At 40.7% G+C, this 22,502-nt stretch overlaps 2 protein-coding genes across 7 annotated transcripts in view; one reads left to right on the forward strand and one right to left on the reverse strand.

Annotated features, from left to right (window-relative positions):
* Positions 1-349: 349 nt before the first annotated feature.
* Positions 350-7,226, forward strand: anp32b (acidic (leucine-rich) nuclear phosphoprotein 32 family, member B). 6 transcript variants are annotated; one of them, XM_086157289.1, is made up of 7 exons: positions 350-545; positions 2,947-3,096; positions 3,187-3,309; positions 3,916-4,108; positions 4,296-4,426; positions 4,508-4,574; positions 6,523-7,226. In XM_086157289.1, the coding sequence occupies exons 1-7, from the start codon at positions 492-494 to the stop codon at positions 6,603-6,605; spliced, it is 801 nt and encodes a 266-aa protein (XP_086013415.1). In that variant the 5' UTR covers positions 350-491; the 3' UTR covers positions 6,606-7,226. The 6 variants fall into 6 exon arrangements, with proteins under 6 accessions (XP_086013415.1, XP_086013416.1, XP_086013417.1 ...); XM_086157290.1 differs by having other exon boundaries at positions 6,526-7,226; XM_086157291.1 differs by having other exon boundaries at positions 6,529-6,677.
* A 6,542-nt stretch (positions 7,227-13,768) lies between these two features.
* coro2aa (coronin 2Aa) overlaps positions 13,769-22,502 on the reverse strand; it is a 31,162-nt gene continuing 22,428 nt past the window's right edge. The window contains exons 3-12 of the mRNA XM_086157288.1: positions 21,064-21,180; positions 20,553-20,702; positions 19,977-20,156; positions 18,875-18,991; positions 17,625-17,729; positions 17,448-17,544; positions 16,567-16,679; positions 16,381-16,471; positions 15,510-15,769; positions 13,769-14,706 (exon numbers count right to left, since the gene is read on the reverse strand). Of these exons, the coding sequence (XP_086013414.1) occupies positions 14,587-14,706; positions 15,510-15,769; positions 16,381-16,471; positions 16,567-16,679; positions 17,448-17,544; positions 17,625-17,729; positions 18,875-18,991; positions 19,977-20,156; positions 20,553-20,702; positions 21,064-21,180 (1,350 nt within the window). The 3' untranslated portion in view covers positions 13,769-14,586. The remainder of the gene's footprint in view (positions 14,707-15,509; positions 15,770-16,380; positions 16,472-16,566; positions 16,680-17,447; positions 17,545-17,624; positions 17,730-18,874; positions 18,992-19,976; positions 20,157-20,552; positions 20,703-21,063; positions 21,181-22,502) is intronic.

Genomic DNA, 22,502 nt, shown 5'->3' on the forward strand with positions numbered 1-22,502 from the left:
TACAGACATGTACTTCAAATATAAATGGACAACATTAAACGTATCAGAAGTTTCCAACTTTATTTACTTGTACAGATAGTTAATTGTATTATCAAATTGACTGAATAGTTTCTCGTCAGATGTATACTTTCCAGTTTCCTGTGCGGTCTTTTAATGACATTCGAATTTCAAAGGCTCCTATGTTTATAAAAACACATGGTACTTTCCTTGCAGAAATGAATTGCACCAGGAGCTGTGTCGAGGCAGTGTCATGTTTTGTGACTGCAATGCCTCTTTGGCGGCGATGGGCGTTTCTGGACGCAGATGGCGCTGTTGAGCATATATTTTGTTTCAGTCCCGTTTCCCTCCATGGTTTCTCCTCTCCGACAACTTAGCGTTTGGCTCAGTTCATTATACAGTCCTATATTCTCCCTCCATTAGGGCATCTCTGCCTTTAGACTGAAGATCCCACCAAAACCCAAGAGAGAAAAGTTTAACTTTCATTGGGCAAGATGGAAATGAAAAGGAGGATCCACTTGGAGCTAAGAAACAGGACACCGTCTGATGTGAGTCGTGCTTTTTTAAAACCAACCATTAGTTTTCTGGCTAGCCTCGCTAGCTAGCTTGCTACTTTTTTGCTTTGCGAGTGACCTGTGTGGCTAACGTAATGGTGACCACATGGGCTTTAGACACTGTTTCTCGTCTCTAAGTGTGGAAACACTCGCACTATTAACACGCTTAATCCTCGATACCGTTCCGACTGGGGCGTACAGGGGCGAGGAGACGAAAAAACCTACATTCAATCGTTACTTTGAAACGGCAATTCCTCCGCTTGCTGGCATTATTGCAGTGCCTTAACCGTTTCGCAGCCTCCCTGCTCAGTGGTGCACACAAGAATCTGCTCGCATCCAACGTTCGGGAACAATTTCGTAAACTTATTTTTTTCGCTGATATTCGAGGAAATTTCCTCCCCCCGTGTCGCGTTTGGCATTCACTTAGCGGTATATTTTATATAGACCCTTGGAAGCCATGTTTGCTGCTAGCACAGCGTTAACCATTAAACGGGGCGCTTTTTAAAAATCACAAATCCGCTCCCCAACTCCAGGCTTTTCGAGGTTAATTGTAGTTTTGGAGGCGTTAAAACGGCCGATTGCCGAGCACGAGTTGCGTCTGAATATATCTTTACAATCGCCTTCGTATCAGCGACCAGCTTTCAGCAACGACAACAAAAAAAATACAGACACTTGGTTCACAAGTCACCCAGTTACCACTCAACGGGGTACTTCTAGTCGTCGCCTGTTTATATTAACGCTCAAACTATGTCAGATAGTCAACTATTCCCCCCCGATCAATGTGTTGAAAGTCTCAGTTAAAGGGGAGTGTACACCGGTTAATGCCCTAAAATAGCGTACACGCTTTCACAGTAGCGGTATTGCCCTTTAATATCCTTGCAATTATCACAAGTGTAAATATTTTATACTTAACGTTGTTGGATGGGAGTCAGGCGATCGGGCGACTCGTGTTGGAGCCGTGCACACAGTAGCCACCTAACTTACTATTTTTGTTCCCGCCATATTACCCTCTCCGCCACAAATGCTCAAAAGACAACGAAAAGCACCGCGCCGTGGACTCGGGCGACAGATGCAACGATTAACCCCCTCCCCTCGTCCTCTTAACGACGGTTGAACAACATTCGGCATTGTTTTTGCCGTTCAACTGATCGATGTGTTAATCGGCGGCTTTATTAACCGAGTCAGCCTGCCGGGGTGACGCGGTACACAGCTCTTGCTGCGTGGCCGGCCGAAAACTCGACGCCCGGCGGTTCCCCTCTTCTCATGCAGTAATAATACAAAAAAATCGAATAAAGATTGTTTTAGTAATGTGTGTATACCCACAATCGCTCGGCTCGAACCACAGCTTTCGCTAACATAAGAGCTCAGAGAACTGCATACTGTATCTGAGGAATCGCCATGTTGTCATTCTGTCGTCTTTGAAGCGCTGGAAGAAAGGAACTGTCTCCATCTTTGTTTTTACTAAATTTCCGTTCTCAATATATTTCCTTCGCCACTTCGACACGAAAACGACGCGCTACCCTGTAACAAACCGCCAATATCGGTCGTTCGCTCGACGACAAGGAATATTCCACTTCCCGAGTGAAAGTCGCTTTTACGAAAAAAGAAAGGGGAAAAAAAAGAAAACGGAGTCTGTACTATGGGTGTATTCGCAATCCTTTCCGTTGCTGTTGTGTTGGCTAATGGCGGGCAGACAGACTTCTCTAGCTGCCAGTCTACCGCACGGCAGCGTTTAAAAGGGGCAATGGCTAGCCTTTAGCGAGCTAGCTCGCCAAAATCATTGCATTTGTCATTAGCGGCTACATGAGCGGGCCGTTGGAAGCTACTGTCGGGCTCTTCCTCGTTTCGAACCCGCAGAAAACCGCTCCGTGCCGGCAAGGGTATATAGCGGCGGGGTGTTTTAGGCGGAGAGAAGCGTCGCTTTCGACGTTTTTTACTGGGGGAATCGTGATCTTTTGACGCCTGGCAACAACTTTTAGCATCATCCTTGTCCCACGTTGACTAGCGCAACCGGTGTTAGTTTAAATTGACTCAAACTAAACCCCGCCTTCGGAGCCGTTTTTATAGCGTTTTGCAACAAGTACAGAAGCATTTTGATTATTTTATTCACACTTTAGGGGCGTTTTGGTGATACACAAGATCCAGTTTTAACAGAAACGTATCATTTAGCAGGATAAAGTTTTGCTTCAGTCGCGTTTATTAGACTTGACAATTGCTCGTGTTCATCTTATTTGACAGAAGTAAAGCATTTTGCGCACCCACAAGTTGACGAGTTGCACTCAAGCAAATTTTAATAAAAAAACAAAAAAAAACACAAGGTCCAATTGAAAGGTAACCTGCATAAAGATCACTGAAGAGTCACTTTCACACCAAATCCCTATTTCTATCCTTTTAGGTACGAGAACTTGTCCTTGACAATTGTCGTTCAGCCGAAGGGAAGATTGAAGGTCTCACACCCGAGTTTGTCAACCTGGAGTTCCTCAGTTTGATAAATGTTTGCTTAATGTCAGTGTCCAACCTTCCCAAACTAGTAAAACTCAAAAAGGTAAGATCCTGTTTTCACCTCCACATGTCCCTTCAAATGTTTGACATTGCCAAGCGCGGTCTCTTGACATCCACCCTGTCTGCCTTTCAGCTGGAGTTGAGCGACAACAGAATTAGCGGTGGCCTCGACGCTTTAGCAGAGAAACTACCAAACCTCACACATCTAAACCTGAGTGGCAACATATTGAAAGACATCAGCACGTTGGAGCCCTTGGTACGTCTCGCTGAACGCGTTTGCATGCCCGGAGAATGCAGAGCCGTTATTCCTTTTCAGTCATATTCGAACTTAACGCAGCGCGTATTGTGTAAAACCTAAAGCGAAATGTGTCGAACTGGCGGTGTGTCGCACACGACTGTTTATAAAAAGTGTGAGTTGAATGCAATAGCCAAGGAAATCCGTGATTCAAATAAAAGAGGTCTTTGTTTTTTTTTCCCACTCCGACTTATTATACAATGACACTGCTCATCATAAGCTATAAAGTGTCAGGGTGAAATCAGGTAGGGGGTCAAATTGAAATGTATCAACGGTCAACTCTAATTGTTCAACAGTACATTTACACGAGACCAATTATAATTGCCTGTACGAGTTTTCAGGTTATTCGCGGACATGACAACCCAATGCAAAAGTTTATTCAAGTCTGAAATATCAAACCACGCTTCACCATGCCGATACTAAATTATGCAAGGCGGGTGAATACTCGAGATTATTGGTCATGACGCAGGAAATGTAAAGCCTGCTCAGAGGGAACTCTGTAGCCGAACGTCCACCTTCGCCGTTTTTGTGTGTCTCATCGGTGTCTTTTCTTCATTTGATCATCAGAAAAAGCTGGATAACCTGAAGAGTTTGGACTTGTTCAATTGTGAAGTGACGGGCCTGAATAACTACAGAGAGAGTGTTTTCAAGCTCTTGCCTCAGCTCACCTACTTGGACGGCTATGACATAGAGGACAGGGAAGCGTCCGACTCAGACGGAGAGGTTGACGGCGATGGTGTCGACGATGAAGATGATGAAGGTAAAGAATCGCTCGGAGACGAAGACCGACGCTTGATGGCTAAATGCGGTAAAAAATATGAAAAATATGGGGTTCTGCAGCTTTGGAACTCATGATTATAGGGTGATGTAATGTACTTCACTTATCTACTCAAATGTGTAAGGTACATTTGTGGTCCTTTAGAGTCGACTTCCTTTTTGCATTGCAGAGGGAGAGGAGGAGGAGGAGGAAGACGAGGACGGAGAGGAGGAGGACTTTGACGAGGAAGAGGAGGACGAGGAAGATGAAGAGGAGGTAGAAGGGGAGGAGGACGATGAGGAGGTTAGCGGAGAAGATGAGGTAAACAGAGTAAACGTTTTGCCTGCCTGAAGATGAGACGACTCCTTTGATTTATTTAACTCTTTTTAAATTTTTACTAAGGAGGAAGAATTTGGACAGGATGGAGAAGTCGATGAGGAAGATGAGGACGAGGATGAAGATGAGGACGGTATGTAGCGTTACTCAATGCAGTGGCGTATATTAAAGTGAGATGAACACTGAATTAATCATGCTTTTTATATTTAAAGCACCTTTTAACCCATTTCCACCTTTTTTTCATCAATTATCACCCACAATGAGTTCTGCTTATACTTAGGTATTGGTCAGAATCATTACTGCCTCTATAAAACACTGACGGTCAGATGAACCATAATATAACCTTTTAAAGGTAGTATAGTCATTTTCAGATGTAATTTGAGCCCAAAACCTCTGTGTGTTACAAACAAAAAGACCACATACCTGTAAGCCTTATTCAGACTCACCTCCCCGGGCCGGGACCTAATCACTCCTTCCACTTGTGCACATGCACTGATGTGTAGATTGAGGAAAAAGTAGGGCTTTATTGGGATAAAACGAGAGGAGGTGTGGAATGAACGTGATTGCGCATATGAAATCACAGCAGAGAAAATTTAATTAACATTTTGTATGAATACTACAAACACACACAAAGAAAACATTCACACATCTTCATGTTAAGATGACTGCCCACTATTGTTATATATGGCCTTTTTTTAATTTAGTCAGCTAGATTCAAACAAATCAGGGCCAGTTTTATGTCTAACCAGGACATGAAATGGAATTTTACCACTGGAGTTGGGGTCAGGTGTCCTCTCCAGTTTAATTACAGTTGGAGGGCAGTAACACGCTACTGACACCATCAGCTACAGCCGAGCGCACTAAAGATAAAGTGAACATCACCCGCACCCTCTAAAAGACCAGTAAAGACGCGCGCTGGTTTCTTAATTCGTGCAGTTTTTTGTTGATGGGTAATAATTTAAAGTTTAAAAATATTTGGTTTGCAGAGGAGCCTTTGGACGTCCGGCTTGTCCTTGTACACATCATTTTTTTATGGAGCCTCTTATACCCATCTGGAATTTTGTGGTTATTGCATTTATGAGCCCTGTGATCACTGGATGAGAATAACCTGGAGAATTCTTGCAGTGTAAGAGTAGAGGTCCTTTGTAATCTTAATCCCGTACAAACCAACCATGTCCATAGTTTGTCAAAAAAACAGGCTCTAGTTCCATTGTGGGGTTTCAGGGAGTCCCTCGCCAAGTAGTTAGGGTGCAAACCACATAGCAACAAGGTGCCAAGCAATGTGTCTGAACCAATCTTTACTGCCTGAAAATTATCTTTCATCTTTTGCCAAAATAAAGAGTGTATGCGTATGAATTGATATATCTGCTGTTTCCCCCTCCCCTCCATCAGCCAACACAGTTCCCACTGTGTTGCAATTTGTTTGTGGGAACAAGAGATCCAATTGTGACCCGAATAGGCATCTATATCTACATCCACCTTTTTGTTAAACCTGAGGTTTCATGTTTTTTTTTTTTTTGCTGTTTCGTTAATAAGAGAAGTGTGACAGAGGCTTGACATCATGGCTTAAATTGCCTTTTAGTGAGACCGTAATAACAGGGCTGGATTGTATCGTCCTACACCATCACATTTGTTTTTATATGCTTATTCCGAGTGTTAATATTAATACCGCAGAAAAAAGGGGTACATGCTTACAGAGGATGTTATTAAATTAAGTGGTGGACATATCAGGGGGGGCTGTGCCCCATCCAATAAATAGCATTTTAGTTTTGTTTTTTTTTTGCACTTAATTTAAGGAAAGTTATTTGCCCCGTCATCATTTTCCTGCACTTCCAGTTGAAGAGTGCAAGTGACGCGATTTCTGAACATGATTTGTTGTCAGTTAATTCTATTTCCAGTGCACTTGATAAGATTTGCTGTTTATTAAATTTCTCTCTCTTCCTCTATATTTATTTATTTATTTATCTATTTCAAACTTTTGCTTAGCTTTCTGGTTTCCTTAGGGGTCACAATATTCTACCATGTTACTAATTCACCCCTTGTACATTTTATGACCTTGACACCCCCCCCCCTTTACCCAGAAGCAGAGGCTGGCAGAGGGGAGAAGAGAAAGCGGGACCAAGAGGATGAGGACGAGGACGAGGACGATGAAGACGACGATTAAAAGCAAAACTGAAAACGAGAGCCGAGTTACCCTCCCCTACAAACCTGAACATCCGCCGTCTTACGACTCACACCCCCGTTATACCCCAGGCCTACATATCCCCCAGCTCTGAGCTCTTTCATGGGGCAAGACTGTACCGGATGGGTGGACCGAGTGGAGCTGCCCTCTCCTCAACCCCCTCACCCTTTTTTAAATTTTTTTTTTTCTCTCCCCCCATGGAACTGGGAGCCACCCCAACACCCATTTCACCCAACCCACGGCCCCGAGTTTCTCAGGCAGCCCACCACTCAGCATTCCACATTTTCACTGTCAATCCCTAATCATGTATTCCCGTGTGAGGACTTTGGGACTGGTATCTAGTTTTGGGTCTGTGCTTTTAATATTTTGTTGGAAGAATTATTTTTTGTTGTTGGGTTTGTTATTTCTCATTTTTTGTCTGTTCCTTTTTTTTCTCCCCCCAATAAAATTATTGCTATAGCAGCTGTGCAACAAGTGAGCCATGATTTTTTTTTTTTTCTTATTTTTTCGGGTGGCCACCTGTTGCACAAATCAAGGTTGTAGCTACATTTTTACTTTCTGTATGACAAGAAAACAACTTTGTAAATAAAATGTTAACATTTACTTTTCTTTCTTCTCGCCTCGCTTTTTCTGGTGTCCAAAAATCATCCTAAAGTACTGACACGATGGCTCCAGCTCTGTGTAACATAGTACCTTGTTAGGTCACATGCCAGACCGGAGTAAATCTTGCTCAGTGGAATTCTATCTGCTCGTCAACCGGCCACAAAGTTCATTTGTTGTCTAAGCTTTCAGATGAAAATCCTCTGTTTCGAAAAAGGGGTCTCATAGTCAAGTAAAAGGGTTCTTGAAGTTTTCAAGACCCCGTTCAGGGTTGCTGGAATCTTAAATCTTCTTGTGCATGTGGATTTCGTCATCTTTTTTACTTCATAGTAACAGGGAGTTATTTCTAATTAATTGCCATTTTAAGGAGGCTTGTTGCTCATACGTCCTTTCATGCAAATGTATTTTATTTTTAGGTTCTGTTGTATTTATATATGTGGTACATTTGGTGGTATGAGTTCTTATCAATTATGTATCACTCTGGTGATTTTTAGTATCATCACGTGAATTTGTAGAGGAAAACAAAGCACTTACCAATTAAGAAAAACATTGGCATTTTCCCCTGATCATGCAGCGGAGCAGGTGTCTTCAGGGTCTTGTTTTCCTACCAAGACAGGGAAATGAGATGATAAGACATAGTCGTACTCATTTATACACACACGTAAGCCTGGACTTTTCAAAAACTGTAACGGTCTCGTATTGGTCAAATTTTATGTGTGATCAGGGATCAGGGATCTTGGTCTCCAGGCCATCCCGGCACCTCCTGTATGGACCGGTTGGACGGTCCAAGCTGTCCCTGTCTTGATATTTTACTCAGATTTGTGTTGCTATCATCACCATTGTCCGTCAGAAACGTAAAGTTTTATTTTGAGAGCATTTTTTTAAGGATTGAACTTTTCGATACTTAATGAAAAACAAGACTATCTAACCGTGTGTAAGGAGTTTTTGTTTCCGCTTGTTCCCTTGGGATGTAAGGCGATTACCTGTGTAGGATTTTAACTTGAGGTCAAATGTCTAAACTTCTCCACTGTGATTTAAGGCACTTGAACTTGTTTGCGGCTGAAGCTTGGGAGCTGCAGTGTTACTCAGGGTCATTTCTTTGCAATCATAATGTGCAGAAATGAATAATACTTGCGTAAGAACATTGCATGGTAGAACAGAACATTTAAATTAGCAGAACTGCTAGAATAAGCCTTGTGCAAGTGAGTGACACCAGGTTTATTTGTTCTATGTGGTGGTCCGTCAGACAACGCATGGATTTTCATAATCCTTTTTTTTTTTAATTAAAAAAAAATTTAAATTACAAGAATAAACTTGTTCAAGTTTTATTACATTTATTGACATTCAATGACATCACAATAATTGCTTTAAATACATCTATATCAGGCACGGTGAAGCTCATGAACTCAGCAAAACCCGCAAAGGAATGGTTCATTAAATCATACATGTTTGTTGCGGTGAACGCTACCGTTGACTCTGCAGCTGCGTTATTGCTCCAGTATAACATAAGAGTGTCAGAGAGTGCACACTATAACACAGACAGATTGTTATTGTTTTTCCTATTAGGTTTGTCGAAGAAAAAAAAAAGAGGAATTGTTATTGGTCACATTTATAATGGAGAATTTTTCTGTGCTGTAACACAATCATCATTGTACCACGAGGTTGTAATGAAAAAAGGCGAAGAAAAAAAAGGAAAAAAGGAACACTGTTAAATAATTATCCATGTACGATGTGATGCAATCACACACTGATGAACCACCACAAGAATCAAAAGGATATGACCGGATATCTGTTCCAAATGTCAGAGAGTATTTCTCTCAACTCACCCAGAACTATGAATATAATGAACCACAAACAGGTACTATCTTTTTGCAGCTATGTAGCTTATGATATTCTGACAATCAGTTGCAGGCCTTAAGCGCCAAATGCCATATCCTACATTTCCCATAATGCCTCCAACAGCATCTCTCCTTTGGAAACTACCGTAACTTAAAACTGGAAGGGCCTCCACTCAAAGTTTGGAATGTAGGTTTAGTTTAGTCTGGAGCTGCAATAATTCATATACTGATCATTTGCATAACGTCTCCACGCTAACATATCATTTTGAGTTATATTGCACAAAAAAAAAAAAAAAAAAACAATTATTTGCTTCTAGCTTTTGAAAAGGCTATTGCAGAACATTTTTTTACTCTGTGCGTGCACTCAAGAGGGACGGTTTCCCACGTTTCGAGACTGAGTAACCACGGCTTCATCATTGAGCGATGTAGGATTTGAACCCGGGAGCCTGAGTCAGTTCCTGTGTTCCATCACATGCAGTTACACCCTCATCTTACACCCAAAGACACCCCAGTGTTGCGTCGCGAGTTTACCCGCCTCCTCGGCAGTGAGTGGATTCAGACTGGGAACACCAGGAGCTTGAGCTTCTACTAAAACTCCACATAGAGGGGCTTCACTTCATCAATGCGACTATGCTTGAAAACCGAAGCCATTCGGTATCTTGGTCTTAATAAATAAAAATGAGCATTCCCACCATGCCCTCTCCTGTCATGGACCAAATGACAACCTTCAAACTTTTGATCAGGTTCCTGAATACCTACCATGTTCACAGTAATGGTTTTCTTTTGAAGCCAACACAAACTCAGTAACCAGGAGGTATCTTCATCACTTTTGACCATATAAGATATGTTAAATAAGTGAGTCCTGAAACATATATTGATTTTAAACTCAAGAAATATCTGGAAGATATATTGAAAAAAAAATCCCCCAAATCACTATGCAAATCCAGTTTCACACATTTTGGCTCTTTATTTTGACAATCATGTAATATTCTTTCACCTCCCTTCACTAGCTCCCCGATCAAAGCAGCAGGAACCTCCCTGAGGAGGCCCGGCGTGCACTTTGAAACCCTCTGACTTGCAAGTGTCATAAACCGGTTCGCACAGGAGTTTTTCCAAAGTCTCCACAATATACTCCTTATTTCAAAGACAAGTCTCTGAACTCAAATGAGATCAGTTTTATCAGAATAATCCAGACGACACAGGAGGGGATTTTTTTTTTTCTTTTTTTTGGTTTATGCAGCCAAGGAAATGAAATCAAACAAAAAAAAAACCCGTTCCAAGAGGAGAAAGTTTCCTCGTGAGAAATAAACCAGTTATGATGTATACATTCAGTGAAATGTTGCCTTAACAATAACCCTGTATACTACAACATGAATTCACATATTTTAAACAGTGTGCTATAAAAGTTGTGCGTGGTGTGTGTGGCCAACCCCCCCTCAACTGGCACAGGTAAAAGGTAACACATCTACTACTTGGGTTGGTTTGTTAATTTTGGTCACCTTTAAATCCAGCAGAGCTCCTTCCTGAGCACAGGTCAATGAATAAATCTAGAGATTCAAAATGTGTGTGTGTGTGTGTGTGTGTGTGTGTGTGTGTGTGAGCTCAGCATGTATAACACCAGACAGAACATTGCAAATCGCCAATAACTGCAAGTGGATTCATTTTAAATTGTTAGAAATCAAGAGCCTTTTTTTTTTTTTGCTGAGGCAAAATTTCAAGCGTAATAATGCCACACTTTTTTGCAAGCTCGTACTCCCGTGCACATCCCGGTGATATCATGAACGGGGCAGTCACATTCAACCACATATGAAGAAATAACTGTCTCCAATCGACAACTTGATCGCTGTAAATCACTGTGAGAGAAATGGGCTCAGTTGGCATCTGCTGTTACTGCAGAGAAAGTGGTTTGCAGTTTTTTTTCCTACAGCACAATTTTGTCCTGTGATCAATAATGCTGAATTTAGTGCAAAACTTAAGATTAAATTCTATAGTATTTCAGGGATGCAACAACCTCTTGCTGATTTTTAGGAAGCCTTTAGATAATTAGACCCTTTTCTAAGTATTCAAGAAACCTTTTGTTAATTGTGAAAATATCTGTTGCATAAACACTCTGAATTTTTCCCATTTTTACCAGCATATTGCTAAAAAAAATTATAAAAACTAAAAATGTTACCATGACTACATGTCTGGATGCAGGGAATTAAAGTATCCCCAGTGCACTTTTGTATTTTCTTTATAATATTTATAATATTAAAGTTAGATATCCAAAAATATAACACTGGTAGGCCCATAAAAGGCCATAATTAAAATTCAGTAAAAAACGTGGACATCGCAATATTCAGTCAATTACATCAATTGAGTATTATCTATTGAATATGAAAAATAGAGCCTTGAGCAGGTGGACTGCAGCCACCAGTGGGGGCAGGTTGAGACTTGTCTACCAGCGGGGTGAGGATTAGCTTGTCCTGCCTGACCTGCTGTTGCTGCTCCTGGACAAAAGTCAGCCCGGGATGAAACTGTGCTGGAAGCGTCCAGCCGGAGGTCAGCAGGGTCAAAGATCACAATTGTATTGAGGCCAGTTAGTCTGTGTGTTCTGTGGGTTGACGTGGCATTTTCCATGTGAAACCTTTCTATCCCCTGAGAACTGCCGACGAAATTTATCACAAGTCTAGAGAGCTGTTACGGCAGGGTTTCCAAATTGGGGGTGACAAGTCTCAAACTGGACAGTTGCAGGGTCATTTTTATACAATATGATTATAAATAGTCAATTTGTGGTAATTGTTTTGAAAAGATCTTTATCTGAAATCGTGCATCAAATCGTATCATTTACAAGAAATTCCCCCAAGATTGAGCGATAAAAAATTAATATTAAGATTTGACCTGAAAATCAGCAAGAAGCCACACCCCTGCGTGGCGAGGTTTGCCCCTCTACCTCTCTGTTTTTATCTCGGGCAGAAAGCGGTCATTTCAATTCGTGGATCAAATTCTCTCGACAAGCAGGTCAGAGACCAGGGATTGTGTTCTCTCCAGTCGCTGCTGGAAGTCTTGGTTGGCCATCGCAGCCCTGAATGCTATGAAATATTAGAAAGTTGTTTGATGGCACCCTGGAAGATAGAAAGTGGCTACTGAAGCACCCTGAGGGGAAACACGTTCCCTTTTAAAATGAGTAGAGACATCTCCATCAGCCTGATGGTCATTCTTTTGAGGAATAACAAATTAAATGTTTCACATTTTCCTCTATTCCCCTTATCTTTTTTTTTTTTTTTTTTAAAGCATTTTGGCAACGCATTTAAAAAATGAACAAAGCTGTAAATCACTCACTGATGAATATGCCAGCGATAAAAATGCAAAGCTTGACCAGCTCTTGGAATATCATTTTGAATGAAATCTCCCATCAAGAATTTTTATTTTTGTTATCTAATGGTGAAAGTAGAAGCAATTTAAAAGTCTCCTCATTTAGTGAGAGTTGCTAAGTATTGACCTTGACAACTCCTACAGTCAAAAACAAAAGTATTCAATGACACTTCTTTTCATCTATACTCCATTGTGAGAACACCTACAAGCTTTGGGATTATGGATAAAACTTAAAAAATGTATTCAAAGATTGGATTGCCATAAAGCTTAGTAAACATAATAAAAAATATATATGTGAATGATTAAAACCATTGTGGAAAGTTGCTCTGATCACAGATTTCATGAAAAAATGGCATATACAAAAGGATTGTAAATGTATTAGTAGCATATAATGGCTTAAAATGAATTATCAGCATGAACAGGCTGATTGATATTTCTTTCATACACACACACACACACATATATATATATATATATATATATATATATATATATATAGGCAGAAATATTCTGCAACATGGTATCTGAAATGTGAAATGTATGCTTACGTTTTTGTTTACCAGGGGAATGTTTACATTTTGAAAAGCCACTGTATATTATATATTCTATGTTAGTGTTGCTGGGCATCACGAGAGCAATGTGTGTAATAACATCTTCATCATAATGTAGAGGAGACTTGATGTTCACTGTACTTAAGTGGGAAAAAACTGTCATTAAATCAGTATGAGTATTGATCATTGGCAAAATATTATGCATTACCTTCCAGCACACTTTCCCAGAGCCACATATTTTTATGTTTTGAGCCATCTTGGTTGAAATGGAAAGATTCTAACCAGACAAAAATGAACGCTGGTTTGAAACGCCACTAATAAAGTTATTGGCTTTGAGTGAGCGTGCAGGTGTCACTATTTCCATGAATGCTGGTTTATCGGGGGTGTTCATCTCCATGAAGTGCCTTCTAACTACTTTCCCTTTACATTCCTGATTCAGTGAAAAAAGTTCTCTTTAATCTGTCTCTTTTGCCTCAAAAGAAGTCCTGCTCATTCATGTTCAAATTTGTGGATGAAGTAAAGTGATATTGCTGCACGGTTGTGTGACATACATTTATCTGGCAGTGGAAACATTCATATATTATGCTCATCCTTATGCTAATCCTCAGTGATTAGAAATCTCTAGAAGAGGATGGGCCACAGAATGTTGCTTTTGTAGAATAAGTATTTCATCATTGTTTCCTTTTCAAATGATTTGGCCAAATGATTTCCAGAAAAACCTGAGGACTGCAAAAGTAGATCAAATATTTCCGCCTATTTCAGTTGTCGATAGAAAGTCTAACTCGGAGGTGGAGCTTTGCAATGGCTTTAAACAGTTTATTCACAGTGACTCCACCTGAGTAAGTAGCAAGTTGTCTTTAAATGCGCTGTATTTTTGAGCTTCTGAATCAGAATTACAACCTCTTCACTAATAAAACTGATGTTTCTGTCAATACATTTAAAAATAAATTAGACATGAAGACTAAAACAGCTACACGGCATCAGGTAAAGACTTCTGCTATAAAAGGGGTTGATTATCCAATAAATTTCCCATTGTTTAAAAACAAAAGCTAAATGGAAAGCCAGCCTGAAGCATGACGATGTCACTCGCTCACTGAACTCTCATCCAAGCACACTGAAGTCTGTCATCATAAGCACCACAGCCGTCTCAACTTACAGTAGTTTAAATATCAGGGGGCGAAAAAAACCACCAAGCATAGAAAATAAATTCTGTGTTATCGTACAATCACACTGGGCATCTGCTTCTACCCTGTAATAACATTCAAACAAGCAGACTGGCGCATCATTCAGTTGAGACAGGCACAAACACTCGTTTTACCTCTGCTACCAAGAGCATAGCAAAGCTAGAAATGACAATAAAACTTGCATAGCTGTGAAGCATAGAAAAAGAAATGGGAGAAAAGGTGCAAAAAGTTTTCAAACAATGCGGGTCGTGGTCGGTGTTTGAGTACATTTACACCGGAAACGATAGGATGGAAACACAAAGTCAATGGTGATGGTGTGTTCAAAGAGCCCCTTAGAACAAGTGTGTGCTGGCGTGAACAGGGTAATGTGTTTGTACAGAAATGCACGTGTCCTGCAAAGACATGGAGGTGGCAGTCCTTAAAGTGAACTCTGAGGCTAGGAATTTTTGATGTTCTTAATCTCCAGCTCCAGCTGCTTGATGCGCACGTCTCTTTGGTTTAGCAGCTCCCTCAGCCGGCGGATCTCCTCCTGCTGCTTGTGGAATTTCAGACGCAGCTATGGGAAAAGCACATTGACAATGAATTGGGGTGTATCGCAGGGATGATGTGGACAGGACACTGAGGATGGGATGGATTCATAACCAGGCGAACCAGAACGGGCTACTTTTTGAAATCATAATCGTTAAACAATATGACCTTTTACTGATGGTCAAACATTCTCACTAAGATAAGAACATAGAAGCCCCAACTGTGACCACCTTTAAATCAGAGCGCATGTCATTCACGTCATGTCGTATCATACCATGTCATTTAAAAAAACATGTAATGAATTTGAGTTGTAATATGTCATTGTGTTTTAAGCGCAGTCTCAAACAGATTTACTTTTCCCCCCACACTTTTTATCCCAGAGTTCTTTCTGTTGGTTTAATATTGCATATGAATCTCTGGTCTACATCTCTAATTTACGATGATATTTTTGGTGCATCCTGAAGTATAGAAGTTAACAGCAGCAGAGAAACTGTTTCTTGATTTCTCATTTTAGGACTTTCAGTTCTCTATAAATAGGTTTATATTTCAGGGATTTTTTTTCTATAAACCTCAGATTCCATTGATGTATTTGATCACTTTTATGGCGTTGCGCTTCTTCATTTTAGTTTCCATATTTGGTTTTCTGTTAGCAATTTTATGAATCCTAAGCTGGGTCAAAAATAATCATGCACATAATAAATGTTGCTTGTAAAATTTGGCTGAAAACTCACAAGCTTTATATTTGAGTATTTCAATGATTTAAGTGATCAGTGGCAGGAGATAATTTCAGGCGAGGATTTTGTCAGTAATCTTATAAACACTGGTCAGTACCTCATTCTCTGTCCTTGGAGGTGAGCAAAGCCCCAGGTCTTCTCCGTTGCTAACAGTCACCGGACTCCTGTCGTCCTCAGCGACACCGTTGCCCTGATTGGTGTCTTTGGTGCCCAGTTGGTTCTGGATGTACTCCAGCTGCAGCAGGCCGGGTCGGCTCTGAGACCGGCGGGTGTCCAGAGAGTGTGCGAGCCCTTTGTTCTGCTCTGCATATGATTCTGCTACTTGATGTCCAGGCTTAAGTGACATCAGCACCGGACCTGGGAGATACAGATGAGTTTTTTTTTACTCATTCACTCAGACCTGCATTGAGTAGAGTAAATACAGTTTGCAGTAATAACGTGGAATCCAATATCTTGCTATTTGTGATACTTTCCGCAAAGATTCAGTTTTTACCTGCAAAAAATGTGATCTAAAAATGTATGAGTATTGAAGAATACTTGACTCAAGAATAAATGTTGAGTATCAAGATCCATTTGCATATGCTTTAACTCTATACAATATTCTGAAGATTTCTACTTTATTCTTTTAATGCGAACTTAAGCAATTGGTCTCAGTTGTTGTTTTTTCTTTTTCTTGGATGTCACAGATAATGAAAGTGTTAGACTTTATTCTGAGTTCGAAACACACACACACACACACACACACACACACACACACACACACACACACACTCACACACACACTCACACACACACTCACACACTCACACACACACACACACACACACACACACACACACACACACACACACACACACACACACACACACACACACACACACACACACACACACACACACACACACACACACACACACACACACACACACACACACACACACACACACACACACACACACGGTTCTGACCTTTGTCGATGCCACTGAGCCACTCCTCTGCAGTCACAGCGGGCTTATTACCAGCTGTCATCGGATAGATGTCTTCCTGGTATGACTCCGACTGAAAACACACAACAATGATTGTAATTGACATGGGTTTTCATTCAAATCTTTCACGATATCGGGTCATATGTTGTGTGTTTCATGTGTTCTCACCCGGCGGGGAACGATCATGGACAGAGGCTCAATGAGACTCTTGAATGTCACTAATTTGTAGAACCTGAAGACCTCACACGAACTCACATCCAGGCCTCTCTTTGGCATCACGCCTGTTGGAGCACAATGGTGGAACAATACCGGCGTTTAAACTTTTTATATGCATGGCCTGAGCTCCCAGAACAATGTGTATGTAAGCGTTTATAAAAAGTGCATTAATGTTGTCTCGGTCTCTTGTGTGCAATTGTCTTTGTTATTTATCTTGTCGTCATCTGATATGTTGACTTTCAGGATTCTTTATATTGAAGTGTGTAACTGTGCTGTGTATTGTATTGTATTCTTTTTTCCAAGAAGTACCATGCATATCTGTCTTGTAGAAAGAAGAAAAATATCATCATTAAAAACACTAGTAACAACAAAGGAATCATTATAATGAGTTAATTAATAACTTCAATGTTCAATCACTGAAATGCCAGTCCCACTTTGCAATAGAGTGGAACAGAATTGCTGCTGATGTTTATCACCCAATTACTGATTAAAAATAACAGGTGTAAAGCTAATCCTCACCTGAGCCCTAAGAATATCATATATTTTATTTTCCTTTTACCAAATAATTAGCTCTGTCTGTGTTTGCAGCAGTTGGCTCTTGCGACACTGTACATGATTTTGCTTTCATCAGCTGGTTTGGCTATTCAAATAGAGCAGGCTTATTTGCACAGCGGCTTTGCCTACAGGTGTAAGGGTGTCAGCATATCCATAAGACAGCCTTAAAAGTTGTTGTTTTGGCACGTTACGCAGTGAAAATTTCACTTTATCTTTTGGTGTTATTCAACCAGAGTGGGATCAATTTATGCATATTTGTGTTTGCATTCCTCTCTTACCCATCCCTTTCTGAGGCACGTTGGAGCGGTACTCTGTTAGAAAGTGAATGTATGGTTTTTCCGAGCTGATCTCGTAGTACCGGATGTTCCCATCACCCTAAAGAATGAGAAAGGGGGCGTTCTGTTCCACCTCGTTTTTGAATTTGTCACATATTATGTAGGTCTTCAGAGACTAACCTTCCCAGCAAGGTAGAGCATGTGTGTGTCAGGATCATAGAAAGGAAAAAGGATCCCAGAGGAACCATCCAGGTTATCTTCCAACAAAGGCACAGACAGATCATCCTGCAGACAAATCAGAAAGTTCGCATTAAGAGCAACGCTCTGTGACAATTTCTGCAGATGTCCAACCAAAATATCACGAGTCACAATTAATACAATTAACCCATTGTTTCCTCATCAAATGATCAAGCAATATGTAAATATTACCTGAATATCAAGAAACTACCCAAAACTAGGCGATTATCAGTAAAACATAGATATAATATTAACTGAAGCAATAACTTGGCAGAGAATGGCAGAGTAAATCTCAGGAAATGATGAAAAAACACTTACAAAAATATATTTACAAGCCCTAAGCCCTAATTCAGCATCACTTAATATTGAGTCCATGATTTAAATCCATAGCGGCATAAGAAGTACTCCCCAGTGCGAATTAAAACATTGAGCACACAATCTCTAATCCGAGCTTCTGCCATAATCTGCCAGCCGCAATGGACTCATCAAAACACATCAGCTGGCCACACCAGAGCAATTCTAGACCAACGTGGATGTTTATCTGAGTTCCTTGCCATAAAGAATAAATATCTTTGGTTTAAACTGAGAACATTTTCGAGAATTGCAAGAATCCTGGTCGGGCTTGCTCAAAATATGTCCACTAGATGGCAGAGTTGTGCGTAAGAAGTGCCGCAGCCGTGACGCTGAAATGTGTGTGCGTTTCAAAGATGAATGCACACTAAATTCCAGCATCTTTAATAATTCCTTTCTATTTGTATCGATATTAGGGGTGGCTTAGTACTGTTATATAGTTCAAACAAAAGGACATAAAAATACACTTGTATAAATTCACTTGTTGAAAATATATCTAGAATCATCACGGTGAAACTGGAAAGTCTTTATTTTGCCAACCTGATAGAAAAAACACACAGCAGGATTTTCACATCCAATTGAATCCAGAAATTTTGAAAGATAATTTCAGAATCTTTATGAATGTGTTTTTGAAAACCTATTTTTCCCCCTTTTCTTTCTAAAGACAATGTAACTTCAACCATTTGCTCAGTCGAATATGACAAAAACGTGATATCAAGACTGATAATTTACACTACTGACCAGTTCCATTAACTAACAAAACCATTAAATCTACAGAAAAAAACATGTGATTAAATATCTCTGCATTGTTGCTTTTGCTGTCAATATGTTGCATCTCTCACCAGATCCCATAGAGCTATCTGTCGATCGTTCCAGCGTGAAGTGCCTGATGTAAGGAGCAACTTGAGGTTCCCCAGGATCAGCACTTTATTAGCTTTGTGGGTTTTGTTGTTAGCCTCCTTCACATGAGAAACACAACACGCATTGGGTCAACTGCTGAGGTAAACGTGCAAATACAGTAGGCCTATGCATTTTTAAAGTAACACCTCAATGACAACAGACACGACACATTGTCCATAGGGTAACACAGCCATGTTCTTTTTCGGTCTACACGGTTGCAGGAGCAGACAGACTCAAGGAGAAAAATAAGTTGCCAGTTAGTGGCCCAGAGGTCTGTTGAGTTATGCCGAGGGCCAGGACAGGCAGGAGGTGTGAGTTTTGGCTGTGTGGTGCTGGATGAGAGCCTCGGTGTCCTTGCAGTGATGAGGTAAAGGAGCAAAGCATTGCTACTCATGCGAGATTGGCTGACCTTTCTTGGTTCCCTTCAACAAGTGCTCATGACTTTTAGATTTGGGCTTTTTATGGAAAAATGAAGCAGATTTTTCAAAAGGGTATATCAAATTAAAAGTATCAGTCGTGTTCAAAAGAACTGTGTAGATTTTTTTCTTTTGGTATGGAAAGTTGAGTTATATCACAACTAAGGTCTTTGAGAAGTAATGCAAACGATGAAAAGGAAAGTAGAAACAGACAAATGAAAAAGGGCTCAATAACAATTTGGAAGGACTGGAAAAACTATAGAAATAGTAAAAAGGACAACATAAACTCACATAAATGGGGAAAGCCCTAGTCCAATATTTTGATATTGGCGATGGCAAACAGATACGCTTCAATTAAGAAGAGACCGAAGGTAGAGGTGAAATGAGAAATTCACATTGGCTGAAGATTATGCAAGACAGTATCAAACTATTTGCGCAACAAGGGTGTGTATAGTCACTCAAAACATATTTTGAAATGGCCAAAAAATGTTAATGTCTTACACAAAACAAACAAAACATTGCCCTTAGAAATAAAAGAAAATGATCTTGTTTATTAAGACCGGCATTACATTGCATTCCCTAACTTTGCACACCATGAAGTACACCTTGAACCGGCGGACTCCAGTACCTGCAGTAAGTTCCCTGAACGTGGCTCCATGAGTCGGACTCTCCTGTCTTTGCATGTGGTGGCAAAGAGGCTACCATCTGTGTTGAATGACATGGACAAGACCACGTCTGTGTGATGGCTGATGGTCCGGACAGGATTCTTGATCACCTGCTCGGGACAGTCCAGGTTCCAGATCATTACCTGGAGATAGAGCGCTGGATTTAACTTGATTTTACCCACTAGTGACCATAAGCAAGAGTAAAAGTGCCGCAACAAACGGTGTAATAAATAATGTGTCCAGCTCGAAACCAACAAAACGAACCATTGGTATTAATGTTAAGTATATAAAGATTATAACAAAAACTCTATAAAAAAAGTACAATTGAAATAAAAGGAAGGTAGGGCTCGATACCAGCAAGATCACACGCTGAAAACAATGGTCCAAGACGTCATTTAATTTTTATTGGAACATGCCTGGTCTCTAGGGGACTATAATGTGCAAACAAATGCAACTTGTTGGGCTGCATTGTAATATTCACTTACAATGTATCTGTCAGATGCAGTCACACTGTGTGTGTGTGTGTGTGATTGTATTACCTTGTAGTCATAGGCTGTACTGAAGAGAATGTTGTTAGCAGTTGGGTGCCATTCAATGAGGCCCACTCTGCGGCTGTGACCCTGGAGCTCCTTCAAGGGAACCGTGATGTTCTTCAGCAATCCACGTGGAGGGATTTCCCATACTTTTACCTTTGGCCACACATGCAAATTCACATCAACACAAAGATAAAGTGGTTCACGTCTCTAAAGATATGACAAAAATGCAAAACAGTGCCTAAGTCTGGAGGAGAAACTCTACAGCCCCTTGACACACTTTAGAGCGAGCGCCAAGAAGAAGCAAAACCTGTCAAATCTTCTATTCTCTCTTTGTCACTGTGCAGTGATTTGCTCTGAGCTTTCCTGCCATGTCAGAGCTGAGGAATGTATGGAATGCCCTCTCCTAAAGTTCTTTTCGATTTCTAAAGCGTGAGCCAAAATAAGTTTTTTGCTGTGGAAAACATATTGGAGGAAAGATAGTCAGTGTAGAACTGTAACCATGTGATTCACCAACCGTCGTATCCTCGGAGCAGGAAGCGATGCGGTAGTCATTGAAGGGATTCCATTTGATGTCTAAAACACTGCCTCTGTGGCCTGAGACTCGAGGGTGGTGAGGGTCCACTTTTCCGGTCTGCCAAAAAATGAGAGCGATGATTTGAGTAGCCCACTAAGTTGAATTACAAATAAACCTTGAACTACTCAGACCATGCAAATCAAATTTATGTTTGCTAAATGTTATAAGATGCACTGGCATAATCAAAAGCTGGTCATTTGTCTTCTTCTGTTAGATACATTACATGTCCCATCTGCACACAAAGGTTAAGTTAAAGAATAAAAATGCAGGGTATGACACAAACATTTGACTGAACAATGGGACAATACTACTTGTTGCTGAAATGAGGCCTTGAGTCAGAGGGTCATTTTTTTGTGACAGCCTTCAATTAAACACATAAAATAAATACATTTTGCATCAGGAAGTCTCTGCATGTGTCTTTGCTGTGGGGGATGAGGGGCTTCCTATGATAGAGCGAGCTCAGATGTCACGGGGGTGGAAACGCACAGGGGGGAGCACTGGAAAAGGGAAGCCATGCCCATCCCCTGCTCCTTGCTTCCTGCTATGTGTTCAGCTGAGTTATTTGATACCGCTATTAGCTAAGCCAATACAAGATTCCATCGTCTTAGAAGTTGCAAACTCAGCTAAGAGACAGGTGAGTATTACTCGACAGTGGTGCTTAATCTATAAGGGGGTTAGTCTCTACCTGGGAGATAGGCACTGACAGGCTGGTGGATTAGTGATGCACAAAATGTAGGTTCGCCTGGATAGTTTTTAAAAACTCGGTCAGACATTTGCCCCTTTCAGAGTAGAAATATGAAAAACATTTTTAGTAATAACATTATATGAACAGACAAGAGCTCAAATGAGACATTTTAGGGTGGTACAATATTTAAATAAATGGTTTTAGATTGAGAAAAGCATTCATAAAAAGACTAGCCATTGCATATACTTTACACCTGTACACAATTATGTAGCGCAGCTAAGGACGGGAAGGACACTAATCAAACTAAATTGATACTGAATTACACAAAATGTGTGCAATGACAGAGACACACACACACACACACACACACACACACACACGCGCGCGCATACACACACACACACACACTCATTCACTCACCCAGCCACTCGCCCACTCAGGGTGTTTACAGTGTAGGGAAGGTGTATTTGGACAGACACATAACAGATTGGACTTTGGTACAAGAGGATGGTGTAGTGGTTATCAGAAATTCCAGTAAAGCTAACAAGTTTATATGTGTGTTATCTGCTTTTGCCATCTAACAATAGTCCATTTGTGTGTCCACAGATTGTGGGATGCAAAGGTGGTGGTTATGGGACTGCTGACGTTTCACCTCTTCCAGACAGGAAAGGGGAGGAGGTACCGATGAGTTATG

This window comes from Fistularia commersonii, chromosome 12, assembly GCF_037954325.1.
Source record: "Fistularia commersonii isolate RoL2024-O1a breed Wild chromosome 12, RoL_Fcom_v1.0, whole genome shotgun sequence".
NCBI lineage: Eukaryota > Metazoa > Chordata > Actinopteri > Syngnathiformes > Fistulariidae > Fistularia > Fistularia commersonii.

Excerpts from the sequence above, each read along its gene's own strand:
- anp32b (XM_086157289.1), top strand. The coding sequence starts at position 492 with ATGGAAATGAAAAGGAGGATCCACTTGGAGCTAAGAAACAGGACACCG. Across the intron at positions 3,097-3,186 it reads AACTAGTAAAACTCAAAAAG|CTGGAGTTGAGCGACAACAG; the intron begins GTAAGATCCTGT and ends TCTGCCTTTCAG. Across the intron at positions 4,427-4,507 it reads AGGTTAGCGGAGAAGATGAG|GAGGAAGAATTTGGACAGGA; the intron begins GTAAACAGAGTA and ends ATTTTTACTAAG.